The sequence below is a fragment of the Heloderma suspectum genome, chromosome 1, assembly GCF_057233095.1.
Source record: "Heloderma suspectum isolate Gila_16-S chromosome 1, 16-S_ref, whole genome shotgun sequence".
Classification (NCBI taxonomy): domain Eukaryota; kingdom Metazoa; phylum Chordata; class Lepidosauria; order Squamata; family Helodermatidae; genus Heloderma; species Heloderma suspectum.
Window position 1 is genome coordinate 378,694,461 of NC_139458.1, and position 12,402 is coordinate 378,706,862.

General features: G+C 40.3%; 1 protein-coding gene across 15 annotated transcripts in view; it reads left to right on the top strand.

The window, feature by feature from the left end:
* Nucleotides 1-12,402, top strand: part of LTBP1 (latent transforming growth factor beta binding protein 1) — a 269,829-nt gene that overhangs the window by 41,516 nt on the left and 215,911 nt on the right. For all 15 annotated transcript variants that reach the window (XM_084828394.1, XM_084828401.1, XM_084828396.1 and 12 more), the window contains one exon: nt 12,030-12,205. In XM_084828394.1, the coding sequence (XP_084684520.1) occupies nt 12,030-12,205 (176 nt within the window). The remainder of the gene's footprint in view (nt 1-12,029; nt 12,206-12,402) is intronic.

Consider the following 12,402-nt stretch of genomic DNA (forward strand, 5'->3'; position numbering starts at 1 on the left):
AGAGATGCATACTTCAAGCCTCATTCAGTGCTCTGAAGATCTTGCCACTCTTGCTGCATTTGAACATACACCCTATAGCTGTTAGTTTTGTCCAGATGCATATTTAGATATATGGTCTGCTTATAGTAACATATATATTTGAAATAGAAGTGTCAAATCTTCTTTTTTCCCGTTCAGTTAATGGTGTTCCACAATGGTGTTGTTGTTGTTGTTTCCCCTTTTTTGTTTTATTATTATTTCATTAAATTAAATGAAATTTTAAAAAAACAGCAACTGGGCATGAGCCAACCAGTGTTGCGCACTTTCAAGTCCTATGTATGTCATTGAAAAAGTTGTGCGTGTGCCTAACTCTCTTGTGTCGAAATCAGTGTGATTTCCTAGTTATACATAGTTATAAAGCACTTCTCGATGGTATACTTTAAATTGGGCATCAGCCAAGTAAAAGTTGCAGCATAGTGTCTAGCTGTGATGTAAAAGAAATTATTTGCAATCTATCATTCTTACTGGGGCAGGGAAGAGAGCAATTGTGTGTGAGGCAAAACCTCCAGTTTTGGTTAAGGCCAGATTAACCACAGAGGGAATGCTAAGCCTGGAACAGAGGTCAGCGGAAAGCAGAAATGTTGTTGCAACTACAGATGGAAGGGATTTTCCCTTTCTAATACTACTTTGACTCCTGTACTTCTGCTCCTCCTGAGCAATACAGAGAGAAAGAAAAGGAACAGGCTAGATGCTATGCTGTATACCACAATGTGCTGTATTGTACCATACAATTTCATTTCATTTCCTTGAAGAAGCCAAGAAGAGGAGTTTGACAAGGAATAAAGTATATGTGAGATTGGCTGAGAAACATGTGCAAGTAAGTTGCCCATTAGCAACTTAGACTTAGGGCACATTGGCTTGGATACAATAGTGTTGATTCACCAGCAGAAGAGAAATAGCTGGGAGAATCGATTCCCTCTCCCCCTGCAGTTCCCTAACCCTCAGGAACAGGTTTGGGGGGTACGCAGGTGACACATGGGGGAGGGGAGATGGGGAAGTCATGAGCAGACTTCCGCTTGCATGATGTTGGATCAAACCCATTGTGTAGTGCAGAAGTAAGAGAGTGAGGGTAATTGAGCGGCATTACTGTAAGGACAGAAGAGGGATTTCGTAAATCACAGAGCCACATATAATGGCCCAGGGCATCCAGAATTTGTTGCAGATAGAGACGGTCACTCTCCCAATATCTTATGAAAAGTGCTAGAATTCAGCCTAGTGGCAATACTGCATAGAAGGAAAATGTCTTTCCAGGCCTTTTGAAAATGGACAAAGGATACAAGTGGTGTGGCCCAGAGCCTCCTAACAGTGAATATAACATTTACTATGTTTAGAAAAGCTTGTGATAAGACAGAAGCATCTCATACCATTAATGTTTTCTTATAGTAAGAAGTGCATCAACTAAATATACTACTGCTGTACTTTACAAATACAACTCCATCTAGTCTTAGAATGTGGGATGAATTTCAGTACAAGGTGCAGAGGACTGTGGCCTACTATGCGCTTGCTCAACCATTGCCATTCCTTGCTTATTACATCCAGCAGAAGTGGGATGCTAGTCTGGGTCCTTTAGCTAATGAATACCTCGTTACAAGAGGGGGCAGTCCCATTTACCTTGAAGGACATCATTGTGAACCCATTACTAAAGAGATCCTACTTGGGTCTCAGTAACTATCGACTGGTCACCAATATCCCGTTCTTGAGCAAGGTGCTTGTGGGGGTCTCTGCTGCACAACTTCAGGTGCTCTTGGATGAAACTGACTATTTAGATCCATTTCAGTCTGGTTTCAGGCCTGATTTTGGCATAGAAACTGCCTTGGTCAACCTGATAGATGAACTGCACTGGATGAACTAACAAGGACCAGGTGTTGGAAACACATCTCGCCAGTGCTTAAAGAGCTCACTTGGCTTTCAGTCTGATTCCGAGCATAGTTCAAAGACCTTGTGTTTACTTTTCAAAGTCCTGTACAGCTTAGGACTTGGGGGAACGTCAGGTTGATATGGGAGGAGATGTTACTTGGGGGAATGTCTCCTCCCATATCAACCTGTCTGTACACTTAGATCTTCCTAAGAGGTCCTCCTCTGTGTTCTCTGTGCCATGTGAAAGGAGTTGGGTAGCTTTGGGGGAGAAGGGCTTTTTGGTTGCTGTGCCTTGCTTATGAAAGTCCCTCTCCAGGGAGGCTCGCTTGGTCCCTAGGCTAATGTTTTTAGGTGCCAGGGAAAGACCTTTTTATTTCCCCAGGATTTTAGCTTTGATGTGTTTGTTCCCCCTTACTGTGATTGTTTTTAGTGCTGCATTTTATTATGTTTTATTAAACCATCCTGGAAATGTTGAATTGAAGACCACAATAAAGTATTAAATAAATAAACACACACATACTTTCCTATGCAGATAGTAAGTCTGTGCAGGGGGAAATTTCACGTTCCCCCCCTCAAAGTTAGGGTTTTTTTGGTCAGAATTGAACTAAAATGGCTTAAAACTAGCCACTTTTTGGCATATCTAGGATATGGATGGAATCTGTAATCTGTATGTAGACATGAAAGTAACTTGTCCGTCTGGAGATTTTTTCCTTAACAGTTCTGATAACTGACCAATTTAAGTTGCTGGGCCTCTCTTTTTTAGATGGTGAATATTCCCATCGCTCAGCTTGATGTTTGGGTTATAGTTCTTCTTGGCAAGCAGACATAGGCAATGAAATCTGTGATGCTGACCTGCTTCCTTTGTGCAAGAGGCTCAAGTTGTTTTTGCATGCTACACTACTGTGATAAGATTGTAGCTTTGTGTTTGCAGCAATCAGTAGAAAAATAAGCTCTTTAAGCTGCTGAAATTTTACTTTTCCAGAATGCGCTCATATTTGTCTGCAGTGCCTTGTAAACCATGAACAAATTAATGCTACTAGAAGACAGTCAAATGGGTTTCTGTCACTTTTTTCTTCATGAAGTAAACCTATATTTGTCCATCACTGCAGAACATTCTGCTAGCTCAGTTAACTGACCTTTGTTAACACTGACCAGCACTAAGCCAAGCTCAAAAAAATGTTGTAACCAGTTTGATGTGACCTAGGGATCTTTAATCTTCTGTTTCTTGAACAACAGCCCTCCATGCCTCATGGGTGGCAAACCACTTCTGAAACTGCTTCAAACACAATTTGTGATATGGAATGAGATACTGATGTTGATCTTTTTTTAAAGTCAAAAATCCCACTGGGCACTCTTAAAAGTAGCTCTTTCCATTATGACCTTGGGATTTTGTAAGTGACTGAGAACAGAAGCGCCCTTTTAGACCATTCTAAAGATCCATCTATTTCAGCATGCTGCTTCCTACACTGGCATCCACATCCCTGTACTGTTGTTTCCCAGGAACTTGTATTCAGTGGCATATAACCTCTGAATGTGGAGGTTCCATGTAGCCATTATGGCTAGCAGTAGTCATTGTCCATGACTTAATTTATTTTGTTTGTGATTTAATTCATTTTAAATAAGCTCTGTGGTTCAAGGAAAATGAAGCAAGGGTAAAAAGGTAAAGGTGTCCCCAACCAGTCGTGTCCAACTCTAGGGTGTGGTGCTCATCTCCATTTCTAAGCTGAAGAGCCAGCGCTGTCCGAACATGCTTCCGTGGTCATGTGGCTGGCATGACTGAACACCGAGGTGCATGGAACGCTGTTACCTTTCCTGCCGAAGCGGTACCTGTTTATCTACTTGCAATTTCTTGCTTTCAAACTGCTAGGTTGGCAGGAGCTGGGACTGAAGACGGGAGCTCACTCTGTCACGCGGCACTCAGGTCTCGAACTGCTGTCCTGCCGACCTTCTGGTCTGCAGTTCAGCATCTTAACCACTAAGCCACCCTAACCCTTATCTGTAAGATGGGGGAGATAAAACAGCAGTCATAACCTTGGTACTGAAACGGAAACTTAAACAAATAATACTCAGAGTTTTGCTTTTGTGTAAAATCATACATGCAGTTTAAAAAGGCACAATTTTCACACTAGTTTATTAGTTCTTGTGACATTGCTTTAATGTATTTCTCCTTTTCTTCGCTGTGTTAACTGTGACATAATACGCTGTTACATACAGAATATGGTGTATTACGAATTCGTTGTGTGCACGCTTTTTTCCTTGTTTGATGAACAGTAACATGCTCCTTAAGATGATAATGTAACTTAAGCTAATATATTTGGGAATTCAAACATGTACTGTGCTTTGAAGTCACTAAGAGCGGGAGGAACAAACGAGTGCTGGAGCAGACATCCAGTAACGAAGCATGTAAAGAAGCTTCTCAAAACTAGCCCAAAGGATGTAAGTTCAAACACCTTATAGCATCTCCTTTTTATTTATATAGTTTTAACTTATTTTAATGACAGGGTTCAGTTTCAAGATTAAGTGCAAAATTCTCATGCAGTGTGGAGCATCATTCAAGTACCAGTCAAGCTACTGTACTTCTCTGCCTTTCTAGCGCAAAGCCAGGATCATAAAGTTTAAAGCCATACACCATATGTTTTGTGTGCAGAAAAACAAACACAGCCCTTAAATGTGGAAAATTTATTTACATTAGTTGAGATCCAGACTGCTACTTAGATGTGCCCAAGAGTTGGAATTCTTGACTCTGTACTTTTGAATGGCTGATCCCATTCCACATCATTTACATATTTACTGTTACATTTATATCCCGCATTTTTTCCTCTTGCAAGGAACTGAAGGTAGCTTATAAACTGCTTTTGAATCTGGAGACATGGGGGAGGGGGACTGTTTGAGAAATACAGCTCCAGAACTCCTTTTGGAGTTCTGTGATTTGGGCCTATGGATTCTATGGATCCAGAACAGTATTTATATATGGCTTTCCGAAATACTTCAAAATGTAGAAACAAAAGAATTGTAGCCATTCCCCAATTTGTATGTTTGAAAATATTTGGTGTGCAGTCTTTATCATTCTTATAGAAGGCAAGGTTTCTAACAAAAGAAAAAGGATGAGCAAGTGCGTTTTTAGAAGAAACTAGAGTTTTCCTTAAAAGCCAGAGGAATGACTTACAGTCTTTAAATTTACCTACTGCAAATAAGAAAACAACCTATTCCTAGACCTCTGGTATGCAGTCTGGGCTTTTGGTCCAGAGCACTTAAGAAAATACAGGCAAAGTGGTTTTGGAATAAGAATGCCAAGTCCTTTCAGACATTGTTAGTTCAGGCATGTGTCAGAAATAGCCACATAGTTGCTTCTTGCAAGCTGACATTGGACTGAAGTTACACCTATTTTTACGGCAGAAGGGCTAGATTCCTTTTCACGTATTTTATCCATGTTGATCATGGGCTGAAGTCAGGGATACAGTGTTCTTCGGTTAGTGATGTTTGCATTTCCCTGCATTCCGGGGTGATGAATTTGGATTTCATAAATGAAAAGCAGCAAAATATATGCCCCTTTACTCCCTATGTAAGGTAAAAAAAGATAGCGACTGTGTGCATACTTTACAAATCAGAAGACACCAACAGCTGTTTGACATGCAGTAAACTCTTAGGTCCAGTTCTGAAAATACGTTTTTCATTTGTGCAAGTACTCCTGTCTGTTCTGTGTACTTGTTCAAGCAACCATGCCATTTGAGACAGGGATATGTGACACTTGCTTGTTGCAACTTCTGCAGTCTCAGAAGTTGGGAAATGTCTGTGCTTCTGAGATTGCAGAAATTACTGTTGTGAGCACCGGACTCGTGTATTAACATGAGAACACAGTGGGGCATAGTAGGGAATGCTCATGAGAATGAAAAGGTATCACTATGCAGGCAATTGTCCCCCATCTCAGTGCCCTCATCAATTTCCCACGTTTGAATCCTGCATTTGTAACCCTTTCTGCAGGGTCATTCTTCCTTACCCACTGTGTTGTGCTGTCACTAGTGTTCTTGTACAGTAGCTCTCACTGGCAATGAAGAACTCATCGCGCACAGTTGATTTAAAATTTAAAGCAAGCTTATTGTTGCTGTATAAGGTCAGGAGAAGGGCCACATGCAGCTACTGAGAACATTATAATCAAATGTTTATTCAAGATACACTTCAAGAATCCCATCTTTTTTTAAAAAATAAGGTGGAAAAGAGATTTTAAAAAAATTAAGATACCCTTACACATTGGAAAAAGAAAAGTACAAAAAGCTAAAAACCAAAAACACCACAACATAACGTGTTAAATCCAGTGTGGCACTAGCAGAAGCTCACTAGTGTGACAGGATTTGCTCCCTCTCTCCTTCCTGCTGCAGCCCTCTGTGCCGCCTGAAAATCTTCTCTAGAGGGTTCCCCAGCCCTTCAGAGCAGATTTTGAGGGTGTGCAGGGAGTTGCGGGGGGAGGGGAAGTCCCCTCCTCCCGGTTCTGCTAAAAGAACAACTTTTGCCAGTGGAACAACACCATTGGCTACAACCCAATTTACGCAGAAAACAAAAGCACCTTAATGCCATCCTGATTTTGGAAAAGCTTATTTATTCAGAAATACGTTCCGCTGATTTCATTGGACCTTCTTTTTAGATGTTTATGATTTCAGCCTGAATTTAAGTTTTGATAACTAAAAATTTGGAGAACAGTGTCTATATTCCTAAAAGGCAGTGTAAGTTAGAATGAAATAAACAGGCAAACTTTCAAAAGCTAGGAATAATTTGAAGTTTAAGAAAGTCTAGGTATTATATGGATTTTGTAGGTATAAATGAACACTTACTTGAGAATTTAAAACACCTCTCTGTTGCTAGTAACACTAGAAGAACCAGAAATTTGGGGAGGAAATGGAAAATCAGACACACAAGAATCTGAGCATATGCTAAACACAAAGACAAATTCAGAAGGAGTAGAGAGAAGGTGATTTTTTCATTGTGTATATTCTGGCTAAAGTTCAGCAGCTCAATAACTTCTAAGCTAGAAGTTGTGTGCCCAGCTGCATGCACCTGTGTTTTGTTTTATCGTTGCTCCCCAGTGCTGCTTATACTGTAGGGGAGTTTTAACTTGTAATTTACCAGTATAGCTGTGAAGGACAGGAAGCCAGAATTAAATAGAAACCTGGAAGCATATTTATGGACTCCTGGATCATGACCTCCAAGTGTACACCTGTCTAGAGATACAGTTCTGTTGAAATTTGACCCACATGAAATACAAGTCACCACCTTTAACAAACTAAATTTAAAAAACAGAAGCTGAAACAAATTCACATGCATGAATATCTGAGAAGACTCACTGTTAAGCTCTTTTGATTTGTTACAATTCTTTATGTGAATATGGAAGTGCTAAGTTGATGATGGTCAACATTTCCAAACTTTTTCAGTTCTGACCTTAACATTCATTGGTTCCTTTTGATTTGAAAGGAGGGTGGGGGTTGGGCTTCTATGGGAAGGATATGTACGCTTTGTAAGTATTCTTGGATTTCTTATGTAAGGCCGATTCATTGACCAGTTGCACTGTTATAGTTCCTATGACTTGAAACTTTAGAGCAGTTACAGCACTTTGAGATTATTGGACTGGCATAACAGTAAGTATTCCCAGTCCTGAGTATCTGTTTACTGACACAGCAAGCCTCATGACTCTCCCACAATGCACTGTGCACAAAACATGTATTTTCTCTGCTAAAACGTTAGCTCTACTAGCATGCTAGCTCTACATTAGTATTGAGTGCACATATTATGTCAGAAATCCTTAGCTATAAAGTGCCAAACTACACATTTCTACAGACATGGGTGGGGAGTGTCTCTACAAATAGCTTTCCTAAATTGTATTCCCTCCTCTTTCCGCGAAGCATGCTGTTTCACTTACCTGTGGTATGAGGGTATAGGTTTCGCGGGTAAGTAAAACTATGTTATGAAGAGAAAGAGAATGCAACATGGGCAAACAAAGGAAGGCCATTTTCATGGTCCATCCTGTGTTTGCTGTAATGAGTATTTTAGTCCCAAGGAACAGCCCTTACTCATATGTATGGCAACTATTAAGACATGAATTGGATTCTTCGTTTCCTACAGAAAACTGAAGTGGTATTATAAAATGCACCCAAACTAAACTGGAAAGTATAGCTAAATAATAAAAATACCTAAGTAAACATAAATACACATGCAAAGTTGCCCTTAGATTATCCTTAAAAATATAACCTCCCCAGTCCAGAGGCATATATGCATATAAAGTGTGTATGCACTGTAGAAGATATTTCGAGTCACATTGGAAAACTATTAAACTATATTTGCACCCACTTGACTTTGTTGAATATTCCAGGAGTGAAAATTCAACAAATATTCCACTGAACTGAATGGGGCTCCCCCTCCACTGAATTGAATGGGGAGTAGCTTTCAAGTAGTTCCATTATGTACTTCAAAGGCTCTGCATCCACAAGAAGAAAAGGGTAAAAATGTGTCATATCTTCCCAGAAAACTAACTGCTAGTGGTTTAAACTTCCATGGAAAGGAAAAGTCAAATCCAATTTACTCTGTTATGTTAATTGGGGCAGCAGCAGCCCCCTAAATGAAGGCAAGTTTCCATTGGAATCCACAGCTGGGCAAAGATTAGTCTCTCTGCTGTAGAGCCTCTGTGAGTAGCAAGAAGGCACTTTGCCAGTACTTTTGGGCAGGCAGACAGTCCCCATTTCAGTTGCATTTGAGCACATGGTGGACACACACACTCAAAGAGAAAGCCAGTAGCCATGAATAACAATTAGTCAACCTCTTCATATTATTGCAAACTTATCTGACAGAGAAATGTTTCTCAATTCCAGACTGAATTCATTATGCTTGCAGTTCATTTTAATCTATCTTTTAGTCACGCACATGTATATGTGACGTTACTGTGTGGCACCTCTGGCAGGGTTTTTCCATCCTTGATATGCAAATACACCTGCATGTAGAAAACCAAAGAGTACACCACTAGATTATTCTAAGGAAAAAATATATGTTAGAGAATGCAAGTACTCTGACCAATTTAAATTAGAAAATACTCATTGTGATTGTGTGGATGCTTTTAGGTTCTTAAATCAACTCTTGAATATTTTTTGGCAAATGTATTTTATCTGATTTGTTACTTTACTTGAGAAAGAAGATAGAAAGATGGCTAAGCCACTAGAAAGAATTGATATTGTGAAAAGATTATTCTGGGGGGTGGGGAGTGGCAGTTAAAAAGAAGAAGAAATTGCTGGCTGAGCATCAGACTTACAGTAAATAACATGTATTTATAAAAGATGGCCGGAGTTAGGGTTGGCTTATTTAGTCTAGACAGTGTTTTTCTTGCCAAATGTTTCTTCTCTCGGTTCTGCCTGTCATAATTGTTTAATAAAGGCAGTCCAAGAATTTGTTGTATTAAGAGAATTTTCTTGAGCTCTAGAGTGTGTGGTATTTGGGCGTACACTACAATACTTTAATGATTTTAAATTGGTAACAAGGGCATTGCCACATGTTCACACCAGTCTTTAACTGTGTAGAGCAGGGGTTCATAACCTTTCTGTCCTCGAGGTCCACATTGGGTGTCTGGGGCACACACATTCACATGTAACATACATCTCCCTCTCCCCCCCCCCAGACACACACACACACACACGACTTCCTAGAACCCCAGAAAAAAACATGGGGGGGATACTCTAGGAACATTCCTGCCATAGAAGCCCCATTCCTAAAGCGTCCTAGGGAGCAGGCAGGAGCCTTCAAGCACTGTTTCCTAGCAATGCTCCAGGGATGCTCTGGGAACAAGGAACCATATGAGCCCATTCTTAGAGCAATTTTTTTTTCCTGGGGGTCTGCTAGGCAGGGCTTGTGGGGCCACACGTTTTGCACCCCTGGTTTAGAGCTACATGTGTGTAATCCTTCTTGATCCCCGAGTGTGTCTACCCCACTGTTGGGTCTGTGTATCGGCTGTAATGTCGCAATAGTGCCTATGTGGCTAAGTGCAACTTTTAAACCCTTCCTATACTCCCACACATGTGCAAAGTTGGGCCATACTTTTGGCTGGGCCAACTCTATAGGCTGGTGTTGATTTTAAAGAGAGGATTGAGAAACTATGGCTGCATTTGTACATAACAATAAGTCAGGATTCCATAGAGTGAACAATCAGTATGCTGGTGCATACAGGCTGTTCATTTCTACTTTGCTCCTCCCCGCTCATGTGAATGGGTAAACAAACTAGAAATTGATAGTTTTGTGTTATGTATACCCCAGGATCCAGCTTGTGATTCTGGATTGTTGGGTGCAACATACCAAGATCCATTTCAGGTTTGTTCACCTGTTTACATGAGAGGGAGGAGCAAAGCGGGAATGCTGTTCATTCACAGTAAAGTAAGTTAAGCCAAATAGGGCTTATTGTTATGTGCAAATGTGGTCAGTATATAGAAACAACCTCCCCCCCTTCTGTATTTAACGTAAATAGTGATAATCAGAAAAAAGAGAGGAGAAAGCTTATCCTGTCTAAAAAAAAAACAGATGATCCCTTACTGCAGGAGTGTGTAGTCTTCAAGTTTGCAAAATCTGCTTAGGTTTTTTACTAGAACTCTGAGATCCATCAGCTGGAGCCTGGTGCAGAAGACATACACTTAGAATTAAAGAATTATGAGCCCAGGAATTTGTTTTGAGTACCAGACTTAATGAGCTCACAGTTGTTCCACGCAGATATCAACTCCTGTTTACCCCCATGCTTTCTTCATCTCAGCGGTACAATTGAGAAGGAGGGGGAAGAGACATTTTGTCACTGCTATTGTTAAACAATTGGAATAGATGCTTGCTGATCTACTGCAAATCACCCAGAGACTTATCGGTATATCTAGATCTACCTTCTGCCCACCCTTGCTTTACTGTGTACCTTTGACCTACTTAAAATGCCCCCATTTGATGGCTGTACGCACGCAGAGAGCTGTTCTGGTGTAGGCTCTGGACACATGGTGAACCAAGTGTTACCGCTGCCCCACAGTCACTGGAAATAAGAGGTATTGCCTTAATAAAAATATTCAATAAATTGAATTCTTGTACCCCTGAGGAAGGTTTCCATTGAAATGCATTGGGCTTTTCACAATTTTATTGAAGTGTCATTCCCACCCCACCCCAGTAGTTTTGAGGCCTGCCTCCTTTGCTCTCTGCTGCTTGAATGTATTTATTTATGTATTTATTTACTTACTACGTTTCTGTACTGTCCAATAGCTGAGGCTCTGTGGACAGTTCACAAAAATTAAAATGGCCAATTTGGTGTCCGTACCTATGCAGGGGTTTATATAGGCTCCGGCAACATGGTGAACTAAGCATTACCACTCTCCCACAGTCACTGGAATGGTGGAGGTATGATAGCGCTCAGCTCGTTGTGTGATCTGTACAATGAAAGAGCCATGGTTTTCAGTTGTTGCTTATGGTTGTTATATGATAGGTTTGCTTGGCTGTTTGAAACTTCTTTTGCATATTGGCTTCATAGAGAGACACGTGCACAGCATGAGCTCATTGTGGGCTACCTGAATCGGTTCTGAATTGATATCTAATTTGAGATCTTATGAGAATGTGTTTGCACCCTGGCTATCATACATGTTGTACAGTAGTTTCATTTGTCACCCAGACAATTTTGAATGTGAAGAAATTTGTAAGTGATTTGGGATGTATATTGTTATAGTTAACTAATGGACTATCTTACAGTACTTCAGAATTGTATAGAACAGTCTCTACAGACTGGATACTTCTATCATATAATGAGCTGTGAAGTGCTGAAACCACGTGGGTTACAATGAAGCATGGTTGATGTATGTAAAAGCCCAAGGCCTCAATCCAGGGTCAAAAGTGCTCAGAAACTTCCCATTCTCTTCTGTGAACACAGAAATTTCAGCATGCTCATTGTCCAATACATCCCTCTTGTTGAAGAAAATAGAAAACACATACATGTGTTGAGCTCTGCAGATGCTTTGGAAGTTTCTTGATGTTTACTTTAAGATCTTATGATTCTAAGAGTATTATTGTTTATTTTGGCATTAATGTCATTTCTGGTTAAATTAATACTTTGATATCAATTTCTTTGTTCTCCTTGTTTCTTCAAACAGAATGATACCCCTTTCATCTCAGACTTTGTTGATGAATGTGCACCATGGCCAAACACAGGAATATGTTATCAAGCCCAAGTACTATTCAGCAAAGAAAGTGATTTCAGGAGAACAATCCACAGAGAGTTTGTTGCCTTTAAGAATGAACCAGGATCAGCTTGCATCACCTTTCCAGTGTAAGTATGACTGAAATGCAGTAAACTCTGATGGTGATCGTGAGGTTCAGGAAAAAATCATGGAGGCAGTCAAAAGAAGAACACATAATGAGTAATGACTATCCACACATTGACTAGGTAGTCATTTATCCATTGCCTATCCCATGGAGTCGATCCAGAAAGATACCATGGTTGATGGTATCAAAAGCCAATGAGAG